At 45.0% G+C, this 22,232-nt stretch overlaps 1 protein-coding gene across 3 annotated transcripts in view; it reads right to left on the bottom strand.

Moving 5' to 3' along the window:
- The window catches only part of LOC122041071 (methionyl-tRNA formyltransferase-like), a 57,190-nt gene that overhangs the window by 12,471 nt on the left and 22,487 nt on the right, over positions 1 to 22,232 (bottom strand). For all 3 annotated transcript variants that reach the window (XM_042600617.1, XM_042600615.1, XM_042600616.1), the window contains exon 7: positions 20,647 to 20,680. In XM_042600617.1, coding sequence (XP_042456551.1) covers positions 20,647 to 20,680 — 34 coding nt within the window. The remainder of the gene's footprint in view (positions 1 to 20,646; positions 20,681 to 22,232) is intronic.

The raw sequence follows: 22,232 nt of genomic DNA, 5'->3' as shown, positions 1-22,232 counted from the left end.
AGTAAAGAACAAGATAATGAATTGGATGAGAATGAGATTGATACTGAAGAAGTTCTGTGTCAATGTGAATGAATTGAATGATAATGAGAAAGACAATAAGTATGTTCAACATGAGAACTTGAATCAGGAGACTTGCTTTGATGATCCAGGAAAGTGGAACAATATTGATCATAATTAGAGACTTTTTAGTAGAAAGAGCTCAAAGAGAGATGTCTATAATGTGTTTCATAAAGATAGTGCTAACAAACATTTCAATATGTCACATTATAAGAGAATTCTGCAAAATGGGGAGGAAAGTGATAGAAGATGGCTATTATATTCAGTTTTTTCTCGCAAGATTTTTTGTTTTTAGGGTAAGTATTCAAGAAGCAAGTATAGTTAGTTAGCCAATGAAGGATACAATGATTGACATAATTTGAGTCACTAGCTTACAAATAAAATCGATTTGCCCTGTGCTTATGTTTTGTTTTGTTGTGTATTTGATTTCCGCTGCATGTTAATCTTTTGTAGACGAGTATGAAATCAAGATGAAGCAATCGAAGTTATTCACTCTCTCTAGCTTACATGGGTCTTAACAATCAATTGAAAAAGAAATACTAACAACTTGATTATATAGACTTAATTAGTTTTTTTTTTAACTCTAAAATTGTAAAGTGGATTGTTTTTTAGCGATCATTTTAGGCATGTTTTTCTTATTATTCGATTATAATAAAAATATTTTGACTATTGTGTATTGTTTAGGTTTTTGTATTGATTTAGTTTGAAAAAGTTGTTATGAAACTAAATGAATATGAACACACATCATGATTTAGGGATTTTTTTTTTTAAGTTGAACTCAAGCCTAAGAATTATTAGGACCGGCCTTAGAGAAGTCTAGTCAGGTCTATAGATTAACCGAATGACTAGCAAAATGAAGTCCGGTCAGGTCAAGGTTGACCGTATAACTAGCAAAGGAAAAGTTTAATCAGGTCAAGTTGATTGGATGACTAGCAAAAGTCCAACTAGGTAAGGTTGATCGGATATTTGGCAAGGAAATGTCCAGGCAGGTCAAGGATGACCATATATGTAGCAAGTGACAAGTCCTAATGCTTAGCAAGGGAAAGTCCAAATATATCAAGGATGATCGGATGTCTGGCAAGTGACAAATCTAAGTAGATCAAGGTGACTGAATGCTTGGCAAGGAAAATCTTAGGGGAGTGAACTCTAGATAGAAGTCTTGGAAGAGTGACTCCGAGCAAGAGGTAAGCTAGTAGATCAGGTAGACTTACATGATTAGATTTGCTTGTTGTATTTGTATGTGTCTTGCATGAACTTGGAACTAGAAGCAAGACGGAAAGCAGACGAGCGCAATCAGACACAGCTAGACCAAGTTTGGAGTGAACCAAATTTGACCCGGGTCGAATCGGACCCATGCCAATTCGGTTAACCCATCCACTGGTTTGGTCGACCGGTTGGGTTTAGTTAACTGGGTCCAGGTTTGAACTCGGACTCGGTGATGTGGCTTGGTTCAGTCGACCAGAAAATTTTTTCGGTCAATCGATAAACCTGATAACGACGAGATTGCGTGGCTCAATCTAGATCACAATGAACTCAGTCGTGGGGGGTCAGATTTGACAACGCCCGTTCGACCGGATAAGGCTTATCGGTCTACCAATCAAGTACTATAAAAGAACCTGCAGATCATTGTTCAAAGGCATCAATCTTCCAATACTACTATTTTGTTCCCCTGCTCTATGCTCGAAGGAAAGGCAACAACACTTTGCTCATGTGACCGAGGAAGCGCACCAAGTGGAGTGCAAGATGCTCAAAGCTTCTGGATACAAGTTTGTATGTATTTCATTACAAGTATTGTTATTACTTTTCATATACTTTTTGCTTGATTAATCCGAAAAAGTTCAAAAAGGAGAAGACTTAGTGGACAGGCGTGACTTGTGCATAGGCCTTGGATGTATTAACCCTAAGGGATTGGGAACCAAGTAAATTCTCGAGTTGTGTCTATGTTTATTTATATTTCACTACTAGTACTAATCTAATAGGAACGAACACTACGAACAACGCGATTGATATTCACCCCACTCCTCTTTATCGATCCCCACAATCCTACGGTCAAAGCTAGGGTCTCCTATATATCATCATAGTTATGGACATGATTTGATTTACCACCCTTATATTGAGTTCATTGATAGTGGCTCTTAATTTTTCTAGCACCACGATTGTCATAGTTATGGACAAGCCTCTGGCTCAAGTGTTGGAATTAAAGGAACACAGGTTTCACCACATCTCCATTATCATTGCCTCCGATAAATTGCACTGCTATCAATATCACTATCATGATTTTGAACTTCACGTCGGACAGTAATATCAGAACGTGATGAAGTCTCCTTACTTTCATTATGTTCTCAATTATAAATTGCATCGATGTCTTGTATAATTGATTTCGGACAATTTTCTCTCTTTTTCAGCTATTATAGGAGTTTGTTATTTCCTTTGTTTATGGTCTTCAACTCTATTTGAGTTATGATGTATAGGAAAGTTTAGGTCAAGAGCCAAGAGCCAAATAATAGAATATGTGACCAGAAAGTTGCATCACATTTTTCTTGCTTTTGAACATCACCTCCAACTTGTACTTATTCAATCTTGTAGTGGATCTCTTCCTTAACAAATAATGTATACTCAGCCTCGACAACACTCCACTAATGGTTATCGGATCATCCTTATACTTGACAAAGCAAATAACGAATGGGTCTACAATGTAGAACCTTTGTTCTTCCTCTCTTCTATCATTAATTGCAATTGCCGACATATGATACAATAAACATAGATCATCTTCTTTTTTGAATCTTATGTCTGCAAGACAACAACCCTTCCTCTTTGACTCATAAACAATGTTAACGAGGTGTCTTCTTCTCTAGCATCTCTATTGTTGCTAGTTCTCAGATTGATGCTTCCTCTCCCTAGTATTTCTATAGTGCATCATCTCCTCCTATCATTGGCATATAGAATCTAGTGCATCATCTTCTCCCTATTATTGGTAAACAGAATCATGAGATGATGAGTCACAGGAAGATAGCATCCTTATCTTGATCTATTCCAAATGGTACCAAGATAGGTTTGGTTGCAATCAGTACCGAAATTGTTTTGACAAAGACAAGATAGTGACACTTAACCTATACCAACGTAATATCAGTAATAGTCAATGGTTGTGTCAACCCATACTTGTTGGCACTTGAAACTATCCAAGTGGATGTAAAAAGTGGAAAAAATTAAAGAAATGACAATCTTGTTGGCACCTGAGACAAAAGCAATCATTCCTTTCTATTAAATAATTCAGATTTTCTAAATCAAATCCTACTAAAAATAGGGTTATCTTGTATTTTGATAGTTGGGACAGTTTCTCTTTATCCAAGGAAGTGCATTGTGGGTTGCAGATGAATTTTTTCTATTTAACATTCACAAGATCGAACTATTGATAGTCTTAAAGACTACATGGTGATAAAGGGGTACGCCAAGATTTTTAGTGTTGACTAGCTTGAGACTCGTTTTTTTTTTGGATAAAAGTATATATATATATATATATATATATATATAAAAGAAAAGTGTACAATCGTGATTGAGCAAGCTCGATCAAGTTCATACAGCCATACATCCAGTGGGCAATATCACTTTAGACTTTGTTTGGATAAAAGTAAATATATATCTAAGAAAAGTGTACAATCGTGATTGAGCAAGCTCAATCAAGTTCATTCAGCCATACATCCAGTCTCACACAACTAATATTCCTTAACCTCTTCATACACACTCAACCACTCATCCAAAAGAAGCAAACGGAAACGCCACGTGGTGTCCATGAATTGCAACACCTACAGCTCCAATCTGGATTGGGTAGCCTAGTCTGTTATGATCCAGTTGTTAAGGCCCATCAGCATCCAAGCCCAACTTATGAAGCTAGAGAAGAGCAGCCCACTCCTTGGCAGCCCAGTCTGCTTTGGGCTATATCCACAACCCGGCCCAGCAAAACCAGTAACCAACCTGGCTTTAGATCCCAGTCACAGCCCAAATCTTCAAGCTTGAACCCAGTATGATAGGCCCAAGCCTGCAGCCCACTGGTTTTGGCTCTAAGAAGGCAATCATTTTGGAGTTCAAATTTCTAATTTGCCTCCCTTTTGCACGCTAACCTAGCCCATCTCACTATCCACGCGTGTGCTCAGTATGTGACAACCATCTTCCCAGCTCCAGCAAGCCATCAGAGCTCGGACTACCATCCGGGATGTAAGAAAGCAGCCATACCGAAATTTCCCAAATATAGAACTTTGCTTCCCCTCCGACCAACGAACTCTCAACCAGGGTTTAAAATATCCTTCTATCCCGGGCAAAACTTACCATTCCACCTGGCACAGCATCGGAACCGCGGTCGGCAAAGGCACCACGGGCCGCCACCGTGGCGAACCCAATGGGGTTGCGGGAAGCTTTGCAACCCCGAGGGTCGTGACGAAGAGGCGTGCACCTGGGACCCGCGGATTGGAGAGGCACACGCCCAAGGGCGGGTGACGATCCATTTTGTTGGTCGCGGCAGCATCCCACTCTCATTTTAATTAAAATTTTGATTAATAAATTCAATAACTCCTAACTGTAAATGAGATAATTTAAACAAACTTAAATACTTAATCAACCCCTATTAAATCTATCCCATTATATATACTATTTATTTTAATTTTAAAAACATATAATAAAATTTATATTTATATTTATTTACCATATAATAGTGCTCAAATATTTTTTCCCTTTTTTTTAAATTTTTTTTTATTTTTAAAAATATTTAAATTATTTTTATTTTAATTAATATATTTGATATTTAAAAAATACCGAAATCATATCGGCATGGTACGATACAATACTAAAATCGTATTATTCCGATTGACTGCATAGCTCGAGATTTTAAATCATACTCTCAACACCCCCAAATTAGAGTTCTCTCCGCATCCCTAGTCAAGGGCTCCGCGTAGTCTTAGAACAGCTAGAAGGGATCTCACCGTCGCCTCTTAATTAACTTGACATAAAAATGTTGATCCTGTCCGAGCACTGAGTCGACGGACGCTGGGGACGTGGCACGTTCCGCTGTCTCCGACTGGTGGTGTAGCTCTCCGACGAACCTGCAAAGAAGCCGAGCCGGGAGGGGTTTCCCGGCGACGACCCTCCGATGCTCAAGTCAGGCAACGAGAGAGGCAGCGTAATGAGACTACAGTAGAGATGTGTGCATACCTTCATCGACGTCTGGGGGTCTTTATATAGGACCCCGGGGGAGCGCGGGCACGCTTCCCGATACGTGCACGCTTCCCCAAACATACCTTAACGAGCCTGTGTCAGAAAAGTACCTCTGGCGTCATTCCGCAATTGTCCGAGCATATCCCGGATGTGACGGTGGAAGCTTCCACTGTATGATTCTGTGTACGGCTCGGCCGCCAACTCTGCTGCTTGTCGGCGACAGGTGTCTCGAGGATGATGTTATCCCCTGTCACCGTTGTCCTCTTGCGTTCCCTGTCTGTTCCAGGGCCGACCGGATCGACCGCTCGGCAGGCATATCACTTCTGCATCGGTCATATGCTCGGATGAGACTGCTCCTGCCTTTGTTGCCTTGTGCACCGGCCGAACGGACAGCCCGCTCGACCCTTGAAACCTTTTTACCTTGAGCATCAGAAACCCGACCCCTAATCGGGTTGTCTGTCATTCGGTTCGGGGGATTCACGGTCGGTCGGCCTGCGATACCCGGTCGGTAGGCCTGCTTCTTCCGGTCGGCCGGTCTCCGGGTTGACTCTTGACCTTTAACCTCCCCGTGTCGTTGACCCTCCGCCGACGAGGATCCCCCGTCCTTATCACCGGATCACATGTCTCCCCTTCAAGTCTAGTCGAAGGAGGCGCTAAGTCCGACTGACTGGACTACTGGTTGGCCTGAATGACATCGCCCTGCCACTCGGGAATGTTCCTCAAACGACCGCTCGGCCCCTTCCGAGCACTGGCTTTGCTGCCGCGTCGACGGTCCTTGCTGACGCCCTTCGGATCTCCTTGGGATTAGTGCAAATCTTCTCCATTAAGACCGAGCACGCACACTGCGCGCCGTAATAGCGCTCATTAAATGCGTCCTTATGACATGATGCCACGTGGCGCCTCTGCTGGCGTCATCGTACGGCTCGGCGGTGTGTCCGATGGGACATCAGCGGTTTGAAATGAACGGCCCGATGGGGGCCTCGGTTCCTGTGACCTGCATCGGACGGTCGAGGTCGATCGGGCCCGACCTTATAAAGTCGTCGCCTTCCCCTTCCGTCACACCTCTGCCTTCACGTGTTTCGCCGCCTCCCTTTGGTGCTTCAGCGTTCCGGCGACTCCGCCACACTATTTCCCGACGATTTCCCGCCGTCTTCCTTCGATTCCCCGGCCTCTTCGTAAGGTTTCTCTGCCTTTCCTCTCTGTTTTCTTCGTCTTTCTTGTCGAGTTCTCGTCTTCTGGTCGTTGTCCTTCTCATCGTATCCTTGCCTTCTGTCATTTTCTATTCTCTTGGCTTTTGCTCTCTTGCCCGATCGGATAATGGCCAGTTCATCTCGCCCCGTAGATCCGGCTTTAGGTCCTTGGTATACTACCATGGAGTCTCGCTTCGACCGGCGTGACGCCGAGGCTCTGCTCGATGGTTTTGACATTCCGTCTGACTTCGAACTTATTCTACCCTCACCAACCGCTCGGCCTCACAAACCGCCGAACGGAGCCATCTGTTTTTTCCGCGACCAATTTACAGCCTGTCTGCGGTTTCCTCTTCACCCCTTCTTCGCCGATGTTTGCAACTTCTTTGGTCTTCCGCTCGCCCAACTAGTTCCTAACACTTTCCGCCTTTTGTGTGGAGTGGTTGTACTGTTCAAGATACACCGTATCCCTCTCCGACCGGAAATTTTTTACTATTTTTATTATCCCAAACAGTCCGAGCTGGGCACCTATTTATTCCAGGCTCGGCCCGGTCTAGTCTTCTTCGATAAACTTCCTTCCTCCAATAAACACTGGAAGGAGTATTACTTCTATCTTCGTCTTCCCGAGCGGGCTCCCTTTCGAACCAAATGGCAAATCGGACCGCTTACCTCTCCCGAGCTAAAAAGATTTAAGACCCGACCGGACTATCTCGAGGCCACGAATCTGCTTGCCGGTCTGAAGCTTGATATCAACAAGCTTCTGCCTGAAGGCGTGCTGTATATCTTCGGCCTGAGTCCGAGCCGAGCAGCTTCGGTAAGCATTTCACTTGCATAAATACTTTGAGTGCTAACTGATTTTGAAGAGGAAAGCTGCAGATCGAGGCGGCAGCGGCCAAAGAGATGGAGCGATGGGCATCACTCCGGTCGGCTCTCGTGAGGGTGAGAGCGAGACGATGTTGAAGAGTCGGCCGCTCAGGCCTCCCCGTGGAGGTGGCGGGCGAAGCAACCTCAGACAAAAGAGGCGCCGGACGGATACACCGTTTCGATCGGCTACTTCTGCTGTTCGCGTGTCCGAGCAGGCGGGGTCCAATTCTCGTGGGAAAACTCCAATGGTGGAGGCATTATCCTCCGATCGGACTCCGTCTCAACTAAACTTACCCGCCAACCCTATTGAGGCTGTGCCGGTTAGCGCTCTTCCACCTGCCCCCAGCCAGGTCCAGCGCTCGGTTATTTTGTCCAAATTCTCCGCCCCGGCCTCTCCTCCTTCTGCATCTGCTCATACGTCTCCCAATCGGAGCCGCACAATCAGGGCCACCTTGCATCTTCCCACCGAAGAACTTTTGCCAGAGTCTGAACTGCGCCCGAGCATATGATCACCATGAAAGGACCCCTCGCCGAGATGTGGGTCGATGCTCGGGCTCGAGTCGCTATGATTCCGCTCGGCAAACTGGCGAACAGCCATATGCAGCAGGTCACCGGGGTAAGTGTGTTTTCTTCCGAAGTCCTTTACGCCCTCTTTCCGATCAACTATTAATACTCTTGTTTATGTCAGAGATTGGTGGAGGAGATCGCTGTCGCCAATCGCCTGGTCATGGTGGACGAAGAGCTGAAGAAGCTAAAGAGTTCAGGTGGTCCGTCCTCCCAGAGCCCCTCATATGTCGAGCTGCAGAAAGAGCTCAAGAAGACCAAAGACTCGTTGGAGGCGGAGCGAAAGAAGACGGCCGACCAAGCCCATACTCTGGCCGAACTCGAACGACAGGTCAAGTCATTTGACCGGAAAATAAGCCTAGCCACCGATCGGAAGAAAACGGCCATCGCCGATCTGGAGAAGAAAAATGTCGAGGCGAGGGGCCTGGAGCAACGGGTCAAAGAGTTGATGGAGCAGCTGAACGGCGAGAAGGCGAGCCGCTCGGGTGAAGCGATCAAACATAAAGACGAGCTGAAAAACTTGCAGGAAGGTCTTGAAGCCTCCCAAGCTGCCTTCAAGGAATATCAAGAGGCCGGGTCGCCGCCCTGAAGCAGCAGCACATCCGCTCGAACGAATTTTCCGAGAAGGTCTACGAGCGGATGTATACCGCCTTTGAGCTGGCCATTTCTGCCACGACGGACTATCTGAAGTCCAAGGGTCAGCTTCCCGACTCCACAACCATCCGGGTCAAAGACTATGTGGCGCTTCTTTCCTCCATCCCGAAGACCGTTTATGATTTTCTTGAATAGTGCTCCTTGTAACCCTTCCGATCGACCCTAAGGGCCTAAATTGCAATGAAGATGTGCCGTATTTTTAGTAACTTACTCTTTTTTTCTTTTTGTCAATGTTTGGGTATTCCGATTGGATCGCGAATTACTGTCGTTCGTGTCTCCCCTTTCTTTCTTCTTCGTTAGTTGTTTCTCGTCCCGCATTGCTTTCCTAAGAAATTTTTCACGAAGTATTCTACATATCCAGGCCGCTCGTCTGAACACCCCCCACTTCTTTAAATGGGATTCCCGATAGATGTTTACGAAGTACCTTTGGTAACTTGGCCGATCGGCCTATCGATTCACAAGTCGACCTCTTTATTGTCTTTTTCCGACCGGAGGGTTTATAGTCGCCGGTCCGACTCTAAGGTTTAACGTCGCCGCTCGACGGTCTTCAAGCCGGGGGGGGTTTATAGTCGCCGGTCCGACTCTAGAGTTTAACGTCGCCGCTCGACGGTCTTCAAGCCGAGGGGTTTATAGTCGCCGGTCCGACTCTAGAGTTTAACGTCGCCGCTCGACGGTCTTCATGATGAGCTTATAGCTCGGATAATATACTCCCGGCCGAATGGCACGGGGTCTTCGCCATCGAGCATTTGGCTCGGAAAATATACTCCCGGCCGAACGGCACGGGGTCTTCGCCATCGAGCACTTGGCTCGGATAATATACTCCCGGTCGAATGGCACGGGGTCTTCGCCATCGAGCATTTGGCTCAGATAATATACTCCCGGCCGAATGGCACGGGGTCTTCGTCATTCCTTTATACAACTATCCGATGGGCGCACAGTGCTCATGCCTTTGCTTTGTTCTTATAGCTTTCATGCCTGCAGCCAAAGGATACATTCGAACGGCATATTCATGAAATACATTACATCGGCGCACCTTTCATCCGGCCCGATAGGGCTGGAGGTGGTTTGCGCTCCATGGCCTATCCTGCCGCCGTCCATCCTCATCCTCCAAGTAGTAGGCTCCCGATCGGAGCTTCTCGACAACCTTGAAGGGTCCCGCCCAGGGAGCCTCCAGCTTGCCTACGTCACCAATCGGCTTCACTTTCTTCCAGACCAAGTCGCCCACCTGGAATGCTCGAGGAATCACGCGGCGGTTGTAGTTCTGCTTCATTCTTTGCCTGTAGGTCATCAGCCGAACGGACGCTTTGGATCGTTCCTCGTCGATCAAGTCCAATTCTAGCTGCCTCCGCTCGGAATTCGTCTCGTCGTAGTTCTGGATCCGGACGGACTCTATGCCGACTTCGACTGGGACGACCGCCTCACCTTCGTACACCAGATGGAAAGGTGTTACTCCCGTTCCCTCTTTAGGGGTCGTGCGAATGGCCCATAAGACTCCTAGCAGCTCGTCCACCCAGCTTCCTCCCATGTGGTCGAACCGAGCCCGAAGAATTCGGAGTATCTCCCGGTTGGCCACTTCGGCTTGACCATTGCTTTGGGGATACGCCACAGACGTGAAGTGCTGTTCAATGCCATATCCCTTGCACCATTCCTCGAGCTGATTTCCGACGAACTGTCGCCCGTTGTCCGACACGAGCAGACGTAGAATGCCGAACCGACAAATGATGTTTTGCCAGATGAATTTCTTGACCATGTGCTCGGTTATCTTGGCCAATAGCTCAGCCTCCACCCAATTGGAGAAGTAATCTACCCCACCAATAGAAACTTCCTTTGTCCGGACGCCATAAGGAAGGGTCCTACGATGTCCATGCCCCACTGGTTGAACGGGCAAGACACTGTGGACGCTTTCATTTCCTCCGTCGGCTTATGCGAGAAATTATGGTACTTCTGACAGGAAAGACACGTTGCGACGGTCCGAGCGGCGTCCTCATGTAGCGTTGGCCAGAAGTATCCAGCCAGCAGGATCTTCCTAACCAAAGATCGGCCGCCCGGATGACCTCCGCAAGATCCTTGGTGTACCTCCTGGAGAATGTACTCTGCGTCTTCTGAGCTGACGCATTTTAGCAGCGGTCGGGAGAAAGCCTTTTTGTAAAGCTGATCTCCGATGAGAGTGAACCGGCCGACCCTCCTCCTTAGTAGCTGAGCTTCATCCCGATCGGACGGTGAGGCCCATGAGCGCAGAAACTCCATGATGGTTGTTCTCCAATCGCTCGGGAATGTGAGGCCTTCCATCCGGTCTATATGCGCTACCAAGGATACCTGCTCGATTGGTTGCTGGATGACGACCGACGATATCGAGCTTGGCTAATTCATCTGCCGCCTGGTTCTCCGCTCGAGGTATCTTCTGGACCACTACCTCGGTGAAGCCGATCTTGAGTTTCTCAAAGGCCTCCGCGTACCATCTGAGTCTTGCATTGTTTATCTCAAAAGAGCCCATGAGTTGCTGAGCGGCAAGCTGGGAATCCGAGTGGATCACGACCCGACTGGCTCCAACATGCCGTGTGGCTTGCAATCCGTCTATGAGGGCTTCGTATTCCGCCTCATTATTGGTTGCCCGATAGTCTAGCCGGACGGATAAATGCATCCGCTCTCCCTGAGGCGAAAGTAGCATGATCCCAATTCCGCTTCCGAGCCAAGTGGACGATCCGTCCACATATATTTTCCATGTAGCTTCGGGCTCGGGCTTTTGTACTTCGGTCACGAAATCTGCCAAGGACTGCGCTTTGATCGCCGAGCGGGGTTGGTATTGGATGTCAAATTCGCTTAGCTCCGTCATCCACTTGATGAGTCGTCCAGATGCCTCAGGGTTCAAGAGTACCCTCGCTAGCGGGCTATTCGTCATCACAATAATAGTGTGCGCCAAAAAATAAGGACGCAACCTCCGAGCAGCCAGAACCAAGGCGAAAGCCAACTTCTCGAGACCAGTGTAGCGAGACTCAGCATCCTTTAAGATATGGCTTAAAAAGTACACTGGCTGCTCCTCGCCGCTCGACCTTACTAATGCTGAGCCCACAGCATGCTCAGTTAAAGATAAGTAAATGCGAAGCGGCTCACTTACGGTTGGTTTCGCCAACACGGGTAAGGAATTCAGGTAAGTCTTCAATTCCTCGAACGCCCGATCGCACTCCTCGTCCCATTGAAACTTGGTGGCTTTACGGAGAATCTTGAAAAATGGCAAGCTCCGGTCGGCGGTCTTAGAGATGAATCTTGACAGCGCTGTTATCCGACCGGTGAGACGTTGTACCTCTCGGAGATTTCGAGGAGGCGGCATGTCCTGCAATGCCTTTATCTTGCTGGGGTTCGCCTCTATGCCCCGCTCGATCACAATGTAACCCAGGAAGTGCCCTCCTTTTGCTCCGAACAGACACTTCTGAGGGTTAAGTTTGACGCCATACCTTCTCAATGTTTGGAAGGTCTCCTCCATGTTCGTGTAGAGATCGGCCGCCCGGAAGGACTTAATAAGTATGTCGTCCACGTACACTTCCAATTTGTGTCCGATCTGCTCCCTGAAGACCTTGTTCATCAGCCGCTGGTAGGTGGCTCCTGCGTTCTTCAGCCCGAACGGCATTACATTGTAGTAGTAGGTGTCGTTCGCCGTGACGAAGCTGACCTTCTCTTGGTCTTCTCGGGTGAGCGGCACTTGATGGTAGCCTTGGTATGCATCCAACATGCATATCAGCTCGCACCCGGCCGTGGAGTCCACCAGTTGATCGATCCGGGGCAGGGGGTAGAAGTCCTTCGGGCATGCCTTGTTCAAATCTCGGAAGTCGATGCAAACTCACCACTTGTTGCCCGGCTTGGAGACCAGAACCACATTGGCAAGCCAACTTGGGAATTGCACTTCCCTTATGTGGCCGGCCTCTAAAAGTTTTTCGACCTCCGCCCGGATGATTACATTCTGCTCCACGCTGAAGTCCCTCTTTCTTTGCTTCACCGACCGAGCGTCCGGCCGGACGTGAAGTTCATGCTGCGCCACGCTTGGCGAGACCCCTGGCAACTCATGGGTCGACCAAGCGAAGACGTCGCAGTTTCGCCGTAGGCATTTTATCAGCTTCTCCTTCTGCTTCTCCTCCAGTTCGGATGCTATGAAGGTGGTGGCCTCCGGTCGGGAAGAGTCAATCTGCACCTCTTCCTTTTCTTCATAAACCAAGGAAGGAGGTTTCTCGGTTACAGTATTTACCTCGACTCTCGGCACTTTCCAAGCGGACTTGGATTCGGCTCGGACCATCTCCACATAGCATTTCCGAGCCGCCAATTGGTCTCCCCGTACTTCCCCTACTTGATCTTCCACCGGGAACTTGATCTTCTGGCAGAAGGTAGAGACGACCGCCCGGAACTCGTTGAGCGCCGGTCGTCCCAAGATAACGTTGTATGCAGAAGGAGCATCAACCACGATGAAGGTGGTGGTCCTTGTCCTTCTGAGCGGCTCCTTACCCAACGAGATGGCTAGCCGGACTTGGCCGACCGGCAAGACTTCGTTCCCCGTGAATCCGTAGAGAGGGGTCGTCATCGATAGTAGTTCAGCTCGGTCAATTTGCAGTTGGTCGAAGGCCTTCTTGAATATTATGTTGACCGAGCTGCCTGTGTCAATGAAAATGCGGTGAATAGTATAATTGACTATTACCGCTCGAATGATTAGGGCGTCATCGTGAGGGACTTCAACTCCTTGGAGGTCCCTGGGCCCGAAGCTGATCTCGGGTCCGCTCGCCCTTTCCTGGCTGCAGCCGACCGCGTGGATCCTCAGCTGCCGTGTGTGTGCCTTTCTGGCTCTATTGGAATCTCCGTCAGCCGGGCCTCCGGCGATGATGTTGATCTCTCCCCGAGATGCGTTGCCCCTATTTTCCTCCTCCCGATCGGATGGTTGAGGTCGTTCATGCGACGCTCGATGGTGGGCTCCGTGTTGCTGACGATGATGCCGCTCGGGGATCGTCTTTCTATCCTTTGCACGGGGCTCCGTTGTCGATGTCGTTGGTTTGGTGAAGGCAATCGGCAGCGGTAGCTCCTTGGCACAGGATGAGCGATGGGGGGTAGGCTCCGACAGTCGCGGGTATTGTGAGTGGCCGACTGATAGAGTGAACAAAACATCGGGGTCCATACCTTCCCCTTGGGCTTGGGCCGATCAGCCACGACTTGCTGGACGGCGTGCGGCCGAGTGTGCTGATGAGGACGGGCAGCTTCGGCTCTCAGTCCTCTGGGTGGCTGGTGACTGACTGGTTGCTTCCGCTCGGCGGGAATTGGGTGATCGCTCTGGGCTTCTTTTCTTCTCGCCGCCTGGGCTTCCTCCACATTGATGTATTCGTTGGCTTTGTGCAGCATGTGGTCGTAGTCCCGAGGCGGCTTCCGGATGAGCGATCGGAAGAAGTCACCGTCCACGAGCCCTTGCGTGAACGCGTTCATCATCGTCTCCGAGGTGACCGTTGGAATGTCCATGACCACCTGGTTGAAGCACTGGATGTACACTCGGAGCGACTCCCTCGCGCCTTGCTTGATGGCAAACAGGTTGACGCTTGTCTTCTGGTGGCGCAAAATGATGGAGGAACGCCGTTCGGAATTCCTTGAAACTTGTGATGGATCCATCCGGCAATCTCCGAAACCACCGATGCGCCGATCCCGAAAGCGTAGTGAGGGACACTCGGCACTTCACACCATCTGTGTATTGATGCAGAGTGGCGGTGCTGTCGAACTTACCCAGATGGTCGTCTGGGTCGGTTGTTCCATTGTACTCCCCAATTGCGGGGGGCGCATAGTGCTTCGGCAGTGGATCGCGAAGAATGGCGTCTGAAAACTGCCAGTTGATCCGCTCGGGTGACGAGTCCGTTCGAGGCGCCTTTCCTTTTCTGACGTCCCGGACGGGTACTTCGTTCGATGAAGATCCCTTCTCTTGATTAGCTTGCGCCACCTCCGAGGGCGTCTGGAACAAAGCCCGATGAAAAGGTATCGGGGCGGGCGGCGCCCCCATCTGTGTGCCGGTCGGCCCCTTGTTTTGCCCCCATATTGAGAGCTGCTCCTGCCTGTCTTCGGGTGGCGCTCGGCCCCCCGAGGCTGATGTCGCCTGCTGCGCTGCCCGCTCAGCTTGAGCTTTCTGTTGCTGCTCCACGATTTTTACGGCTCGCGCTTGGACGAGTACTTCGAGCTCCTCAGGAGAGAGCGTTACCAAAAGTTGACGTCCAGTTTCTTCCATCTTCTTGGCTCGGATTCAGGTGTGTTCCCACAGACGGCGTCAATTTGATCCTGTCCGAGCGCTGAGTCGACGGACGCTGGGGACGTGGCACGCTCCGCTGTCTCCGACTGGTGGTGTAGCTCTCCGACGAACCTGCAAAGAAGCCGAGCCGGGAGGGGTTTCCAGGCAACGAGAGAGGCAGCGTAATGTGGCTACAGTAAAGATTTGCGCATACCTTCGTCGACGTCTGGGGGTCCTTATATAGGACCCCGGGGAAGCACGGACACGCTTCTCGATGCGTGCACGCTTCCCCAAACATACCTTAACGAGCTTGTGTCAGAAAAGTACCCCTGACGCCATTCCGCAATCGTCCGAGCATATCCCGGATGTGACGGTGGAAGCTTCCACCGTATGATTCTGTGTACGGCTCGGCCGCCAACTCTGCTGCTTGTCGGCGGAAGGTGTCTCGAGGATGATATTATCCCCTGTCTCCGTTGTCCTCTTGCGTTCCCTGTCTGTTCCAGGGCCGAGCGGATCGGCCGCTCGGCAGGCATATCACTTCTGCATCGGTCATATGCTCGGATGAGACTGCTCCTGCCTGTGTTGCCTTGTGCACCGGCCGAACAGACAGCCCGCTCGACCCTTGAAACCTTTTTACCTTGAGCATCGGAAACCCGACCCCTAATCGGGTTGTCTGTCATTCGGTTCGGGGGATTCATGGTCGGTCGGCCTGCGGTACCCGGTCGGTAGGCCTGCTTCTTCCGGTCGGCCGGTCTCCGGGTTGACTCTTGACCTTTGACCTCCCCGTGCCGTTGACCCTCCGCCGACGAGGATCCCCCGTCCTTATCACCGGATCAAATGTCATCTTGCTTTTTGACAAATCTATAAAAAGCAACCTCATACCGATTTATGTAAGCTAAAGAAATCTCTATACTGATTGAAGAAATCTCCAAAAGATCCGTTTGGAAAATTTAGTTTAGCTCTTCGACAATATGGAATAACATGAGTATTATGGATCATTCTATGTTCTACTTTATTCCACAACTTAAAAGACAAATTGATCCAAAACACAGAAGGCTAGTAAGAAAATTATATTATTTAACAATCACTACAATCACCAGACTTGGCATTTTTTTGTTAATGTGATGAGACACTTTCAAAAGAATCCATGTCATGATCAGATTGCAAATATAAAAATTCTACATTACATAAGAGGGTGCTCCAAGAAAATCTTATCTTTAGATCACCCTACATTGTGCACATTATACTATATAGATAGATGATGGATTAAGCATCGGATAAAGCTAGGATATTCCACTAAAATTGTTGAAGCTATACAATAAAAATCAAACAAAAATTAATACAATCTTAAATCTCATGTCTTCTAAGAGCACAAAGCATCTAAAGATCGAGTCACTTTATCTTAGAGTTCAATCTAACTAGAGCATGTGTAAAAGGCTCATCTGTAAATATGTAAGAAATAAAGAACCTACTTATAATATACCTTTATCAATTAACTTATATATAGGTAGAGGGGCTAATTCCTAATAGACACTTTGCAACTAACATTTACATCCCTCGCATTTGTCAAAATAATAGTGGTATTTTCTCACATCATATCAGTCTAAGATTATTAATAATCATGTTTAAAAAGTATAATTGCATGGTATAATGAAGAAAACAATTTGTTTTGTTTTTAATTTAAATGATGGATTATGATTAAACTTAGAGCCGTCAATTTGAGTTAGGTCCGTCAGTACGGCTCGCCCCACTAAATAATTTAAGTAGGTTGGATTGAAATTTTATCAACTCATTTAAAAGTGAGTCTAGCTAGGCCGACCAAACTAGGCCCGTGACTATGCAGGTATGCCCGCGGGGGCTTGGGTTGGCCCGCGGGTTGAGAAAAAAAATTCTCTAAAGAAAATTTTCTCACATAAATAGAAGAAGCAAGAATGAGAGATTAAGAGGTGCTCCTTTTGTGCAATTAAATTTTAGAAAAATAAATATGAATTCTACTCTTAGTCAAGGAAAAAATTAATAAACTATAACCAAATCAATAATCCTTCCACAATTCTTTGTAGACAGGAATCTTCAAAGATAATAAACACACAAAAACATGCTTGATTAAGGTTCCATGAAAGTCATAAGCCCTAAACTCGCCTAACTCGTAACCCAAATTTAAAAATATTAATCTTTGCTACATATTATTTTATTTTATTTTTTTGATGGGCTCGTGGGTTGGCACATATAACCCACAATTCACTATGGGTTGGGTTGGAGATTTCCCAATATGCTAAGATGATTGGATCAGACCACCCTGCCAACCAAATGATGGGCCCGCCACACTACGTGTCGATCCGTCTGACAGCTCTAATTAAATCAAATATAGAGAAAAACACTATAAATCTTTTTATAAATGATAAATTTATTTTATGAACTAAAATATGGATGATGATTAACTAGGTCAAAAGTAGAGAAATTAAATATATGCTATTTTTCTCTTTCATATGAATTGGTATGATAATGGTATGCATCCATTATGTAAAAAAACTAATTAAATATAGAACTTATGAAGAAACCAATATATTAAAAAAAAGTAATTTGCAAAAGTGAGTTGCAAATGTACGCACAAATCTCTATCAATCTACAAGATAGTTCCACCAAATCTGCTCTTGCAATTTTAAATTGCAAGGATTCTTAGATCATATCTAAAGCCAACCTTACATTAGATCAAGTGAATTGGCTCCCCACTTAAACTTTCTTATTTCTTTAATGAGCAAGGCCCACTTGTTAATTAAAGAGACTTATTATTTAAAGAGAGAATAGAGATTCTAGCATCATTGTTGTTGTAACTCAAGGTCATATTACACCAATTCTATCCACATAATGACCGGAAGAGATGGCTGGGCTAAGTCTCAAGTGGTTGAGGCGACACTAGTGTGCAAGGTTCACTTCAAGTAAGGGTGCAAGGAGTTCTTATTCTACTGCCAGTTGACAGATTGGAAGGCAGCCGGAGTGTGACTACTGGTTCAGGCTCTAGCAATTGGTGTGTAGGAGCTCGAACTTGAACACAACTATTGATGCACTAGGCCATCACAATGATGATCACAAGATCATATACGGCAATAAGGGGCCTGGAACCATTGTTTAAAATTTTGGAAGGTGTCGGAGGTTCGATTTATGACAGGAACAATACAATTTTGATATTATATCACGTCGTGCCGATATAGTTTTGGTACTTTTTTAAATATAAAATATATTAATTAAAAAATAACTATAAATGCTTACTATTATATTAAACTAATACCAATAACAACTAAGCATTATCACACTAGGTGGGATTGGCTATATGGATGCTTCTACACCATTGGGCTCTATCCCCTACTATATCATCATCTATACTTAAATAAATTTTATTTTATTTTATTATTGCTAACCAAGTCTTTTTAGGTCTTCCTCTTCCTCGTTTGATGTGCGTATTTATCATAGTTTCACATTATCTAACTGGAGCATTTATTGACCGCCTAACATCTTAAATGTCTCACTCAAAGTTCCCTCAATAGATGCAATTCCGACTTTTTCTCTAATACTCACATTTCTTATTATGTCCATCGTTGTATATCCACACATCCACCTTAACATCCTCATCTCTGCAACTTTCATTTTCTTCTCATGTGCTCAAGTCATAGCCCAACATTCAGCACCATATAACATAGCTAGTCTAACCGTTGTTTTGTAGAACTTCCCTTTAAGTTTTAGAGGTACTTTATAATCACAGAAAACACTCGACGCTCTCCTTCATTTCAACTATCTTGCTTATATTCTATGTAAGACATCTTTCTCAATCCCTTCATCATTTTGCAAAAATGATCCTAAATGCTTGGTGTTCTTGATTCTGGACAACTTGTCATCTCCTATCTTAACAATTGTCTTATTATGTCTAATATTGCTAAATTTAAATTTCATATATTTTATTTTTACTCTATTGAACCTAAAAGCTTACTTTTAGTGTTTACAGCCAAGATTCTAGTTTAGCATTACTTTTTCACATGTCTTATTTACCAAAACAAAATCATCTACAAATAACATACATCACGGTATTGTGTCTTGAATATGTCCAGTGAGTTCGTCATGATTACTGTAAAAGATAGAGACTTAGAGCTAATCTTTGATGTAATCCTATCTTTATGGGAAATGTTTCAATCATTACTTCCTCATATAGATATTTAATCAGTTTAATATATATTATGCTAACACCTCACTTTTCTAGAATTCTCCATATAATTTCTCTTGGACTCTATCATAAGTTTTTTCTAAGTCAATAAATATCATGTGTAGATCTTACTTTTGCTCCCGATATTTTTAAATAGTTGCTTAAAAAGATGTAATACTTTTTAATATTAAACTAATATTTTAAAAATTAGAATTGAGTACAATTTAATTTAGGATTAATTAAAGTCTAGATATAATGATTAGGATCAAGTAAGTTTAAACTAAATTCTTATTTAATTTATTTTAGTCATTTTATGGAGGATATTTTTTTAGAAAAGAAATAATAAAAAAAATCTTATAAATAAAAAATAACATATAAGGAAGAAGGAGAAAGAATTAATCATTAAAATATAAAAAATTAGAAAAAATTTTAAAAAAATTCACCTCGCACGAGCCCCGCGGCTCATGCGAGGCCTCCGCAACAACCATAGGGACTCATGCGGACACCTTGTGCGAGGCCCTGCGTGCAAAGGCGCGAGACATTCCAATGTCATTGTCATGTCGATCGGTGGGCAAAAGGAGATGTTTTGCCCGTGCCTCTCGGTCCGATATGAAATTTTAAAATATGCCTAGATCTACTTGTGGAGGAAGCACACACAGAATGCAGAATTAGGGAAGTTGTAGCTTGGGCATTAGCATTGAGGCCTAGGAGGACAGTGGTTCTCATCAAAAGTGAAGATGGAAAAGAGTCAGTTATGATGTGAATGGAGCCCGAAGGTGTTAATTATTGTGATTGATAGAACTAAGTTGTCTTAGGGATTAACAAGGAAGATGGTTGGCAGCAACCTTCAGAGCCTAGTATGGCTCTACTGTGAGGTGGGGAGATTGGTCATTCTTAAGGATTGACAGGGATGATGATTGGCAGCGACGTTCAACTATGACTTAATTGTGACTCAATCTCTAACTTAACATTACAATTCTTAAACAAATAACCAATTTCTATATAACTTTTCCTACTATCTTAACAACTCTAAAATCTACAACTTTTAGAAAACTTGTAAAAATATAATTTACATTTCTAACTTAATTGTTTTTTCTAATTTTAAACCTAAATTTGTACTACATCACAAATTTTGCCATCATGCCATATAGTTGATTTTTTACTCTTATTAAGTTTAGTTACAGTGGAAGGAAAGAGCAAGAAACTTCATCCAAGTTGCTAAGGTTTACTGAACTGAACATATCTTCTACAGTGAAATGTGGAAACAAGCTTGCGAAGGAAACTGCATGAAATTGAATCACTCATCAACTTTGACAAACTATGTTTCACTGGGTTACAAGTTTGGCATGTGAATCAATTGGCTTGATGGAAGTTATTGAAACATCTCAGAAAATAGATGTCATTTGGTAAAAATTGATTTAAAAAACATAAATAAAGTGATGGCTGTCAAAAACAAGTCATCTTGGAAGTCAGAGATGATCCATTGTCTGTGATTTTGTGCTCGGAATGAACTAAAGATTATATGAGCCTTATTGCAATATATTTTTCTTAGAGCTGAAGGATTAATGTACATATCTCAAAGCAGTAGCACTTCGGCCTCACAGATAATGCAGTTAACTACAATGCAAGCATTCCCAAAATAAGAGAATAGTAGCATGAGAAGGACAAAAGTGAAGAGTTTTTACCTATCTTAAACAACATTGTCAGCAAATCTGGTGCCTGCAAGTGGGACGCAATAAGATTGAGCATAAAAAATTGAAACAAACTCAATTAGAACATGGTCCCCATTCAAAATCAGCATATTTTGAACATGTATTTAGTGACTAACAGTTTCATTGTACAAAAATCAGTTTAAAAAATGATATGTAGTGTTGGGATTTACGTGAAAAATTACATATGTTTTACGATAAAACACGCAGCGAAAACGAAAACAAATTTCTTAAAAAGATTACATGCATTCCAAAATGATAAGACCATACATGTGGAAGACATAATCATAGATCAAGACAAGTTTACCAGTAATACCTTTCTTATGACGTTTAGAGGAAAAGACATCAACTAGCAAGCCTCACAAGACTTACCTCTATTAGCATCCACGCCGAGTTGTCTTCAAGATGACTTCGCAAGTCACAAGTTGCGTCTCTGCTTGGTAATAGCCAAATCAAAGAAACGGCACAAGAGAAGAGAGGGAGTTGGCGGCACCAACCAAGAGGAACCGGCAGCACAAGAGGGGAGTCGGCCAACGGTTTGGACGACACACGGAGGAAGCCTTCACAAGGGGAGCCTTGGCCGGCCAACAATTGGACCTAGCAGCACAAGGTAGGAGGCGGCACCAAATGGGGGTGGCGACTTTGGGTTGGGCAGCGACACAAGCAAGAGGAAAACAACAACTAAAACTCTTAACCTCTTGCTCCATAGTGAGGTCTTTTATACCTCTTCATTAAGGCTTGAGGTTCAAGCCCAAGCTCACATCACATGTGTTATTCCAATTTGCCTACAAGAAGCGTGAACATAAAACTCAAACTCATGTTACATGAATAGACTCAACTTGCCTACAAGAGACATGCCCATTAGCGCTTCCGTCACGACAAATACTTTTCATATTTGCTCTTTGTCTAGTCCAACCAGACTTAATTTCTCTCCCTTTGAGAATCTTATTCTTTAACTTGTTTTTAAGTCTTCAAGACATACTCGTAGTGTGTGTGGCCCAATGGTTCCAGTTATGTTGATCGTTCATAATTAACTATTAATTATGAATCGATCATGTGACACCTAGTAGTAAATCATGATCCCCAATTGATCGGAAAATCACAGTTGACTTCAGAATATATTTTCAACTCTTCAGCAGCTATAGTTATCAATGCGTCGGTTCCTTTCGCTCATTTTACACTCACTTGGTTCAAGATATGGTCTATATGTCAGCCTCCACTAGGCTAACTACGTCACACCTAGCCCAAGTTGTAGTTCCTTATCTTGTGGATTCAAATTACTCAAAAACATGTGTCCAAGAAAAAGATCTTCTTAACATGTTTGCTTTAGTTAAAGACTTATGAGTAACAATCCTAACAAGAGGCTATAAGGTATAAGTTTCCTTATAGAAGGAGTGGTGAATTCTCTTTTGGCTATTCAAACACCTTCAGGCATATTGACTTATACCCAATCATCTCAGACCAACACCTCATAGGAGATGTTATGCTAAGATGTCAAAAGTCTCCGTGACTAACATGACTTGAATACCTCTAGTCTAAGGAAACTTGCACTCGCGCTGCAA

The sequence above is a fragment of the Zingiber officinale genome, chromosome 2A, assembly GCF_018446385.1.
Source record: "Zingiber officinale cultivar Zhangliang chromosome 2A, Zo_v1.1, whole genome shotgun sequence".
In the NCBI taxonomy this organism is placed as follows: Eukaryota; Viridiplantae; Streptophyta; class Magnoliopsida; order Zingiberales; family Zingiberaceae; genus Zingiber; species Zingiber officinale.
Note: the sequence above shows the minus strand (reverse complement) of the source record. Positions and strands in the feature narration are given on the sequence as shown.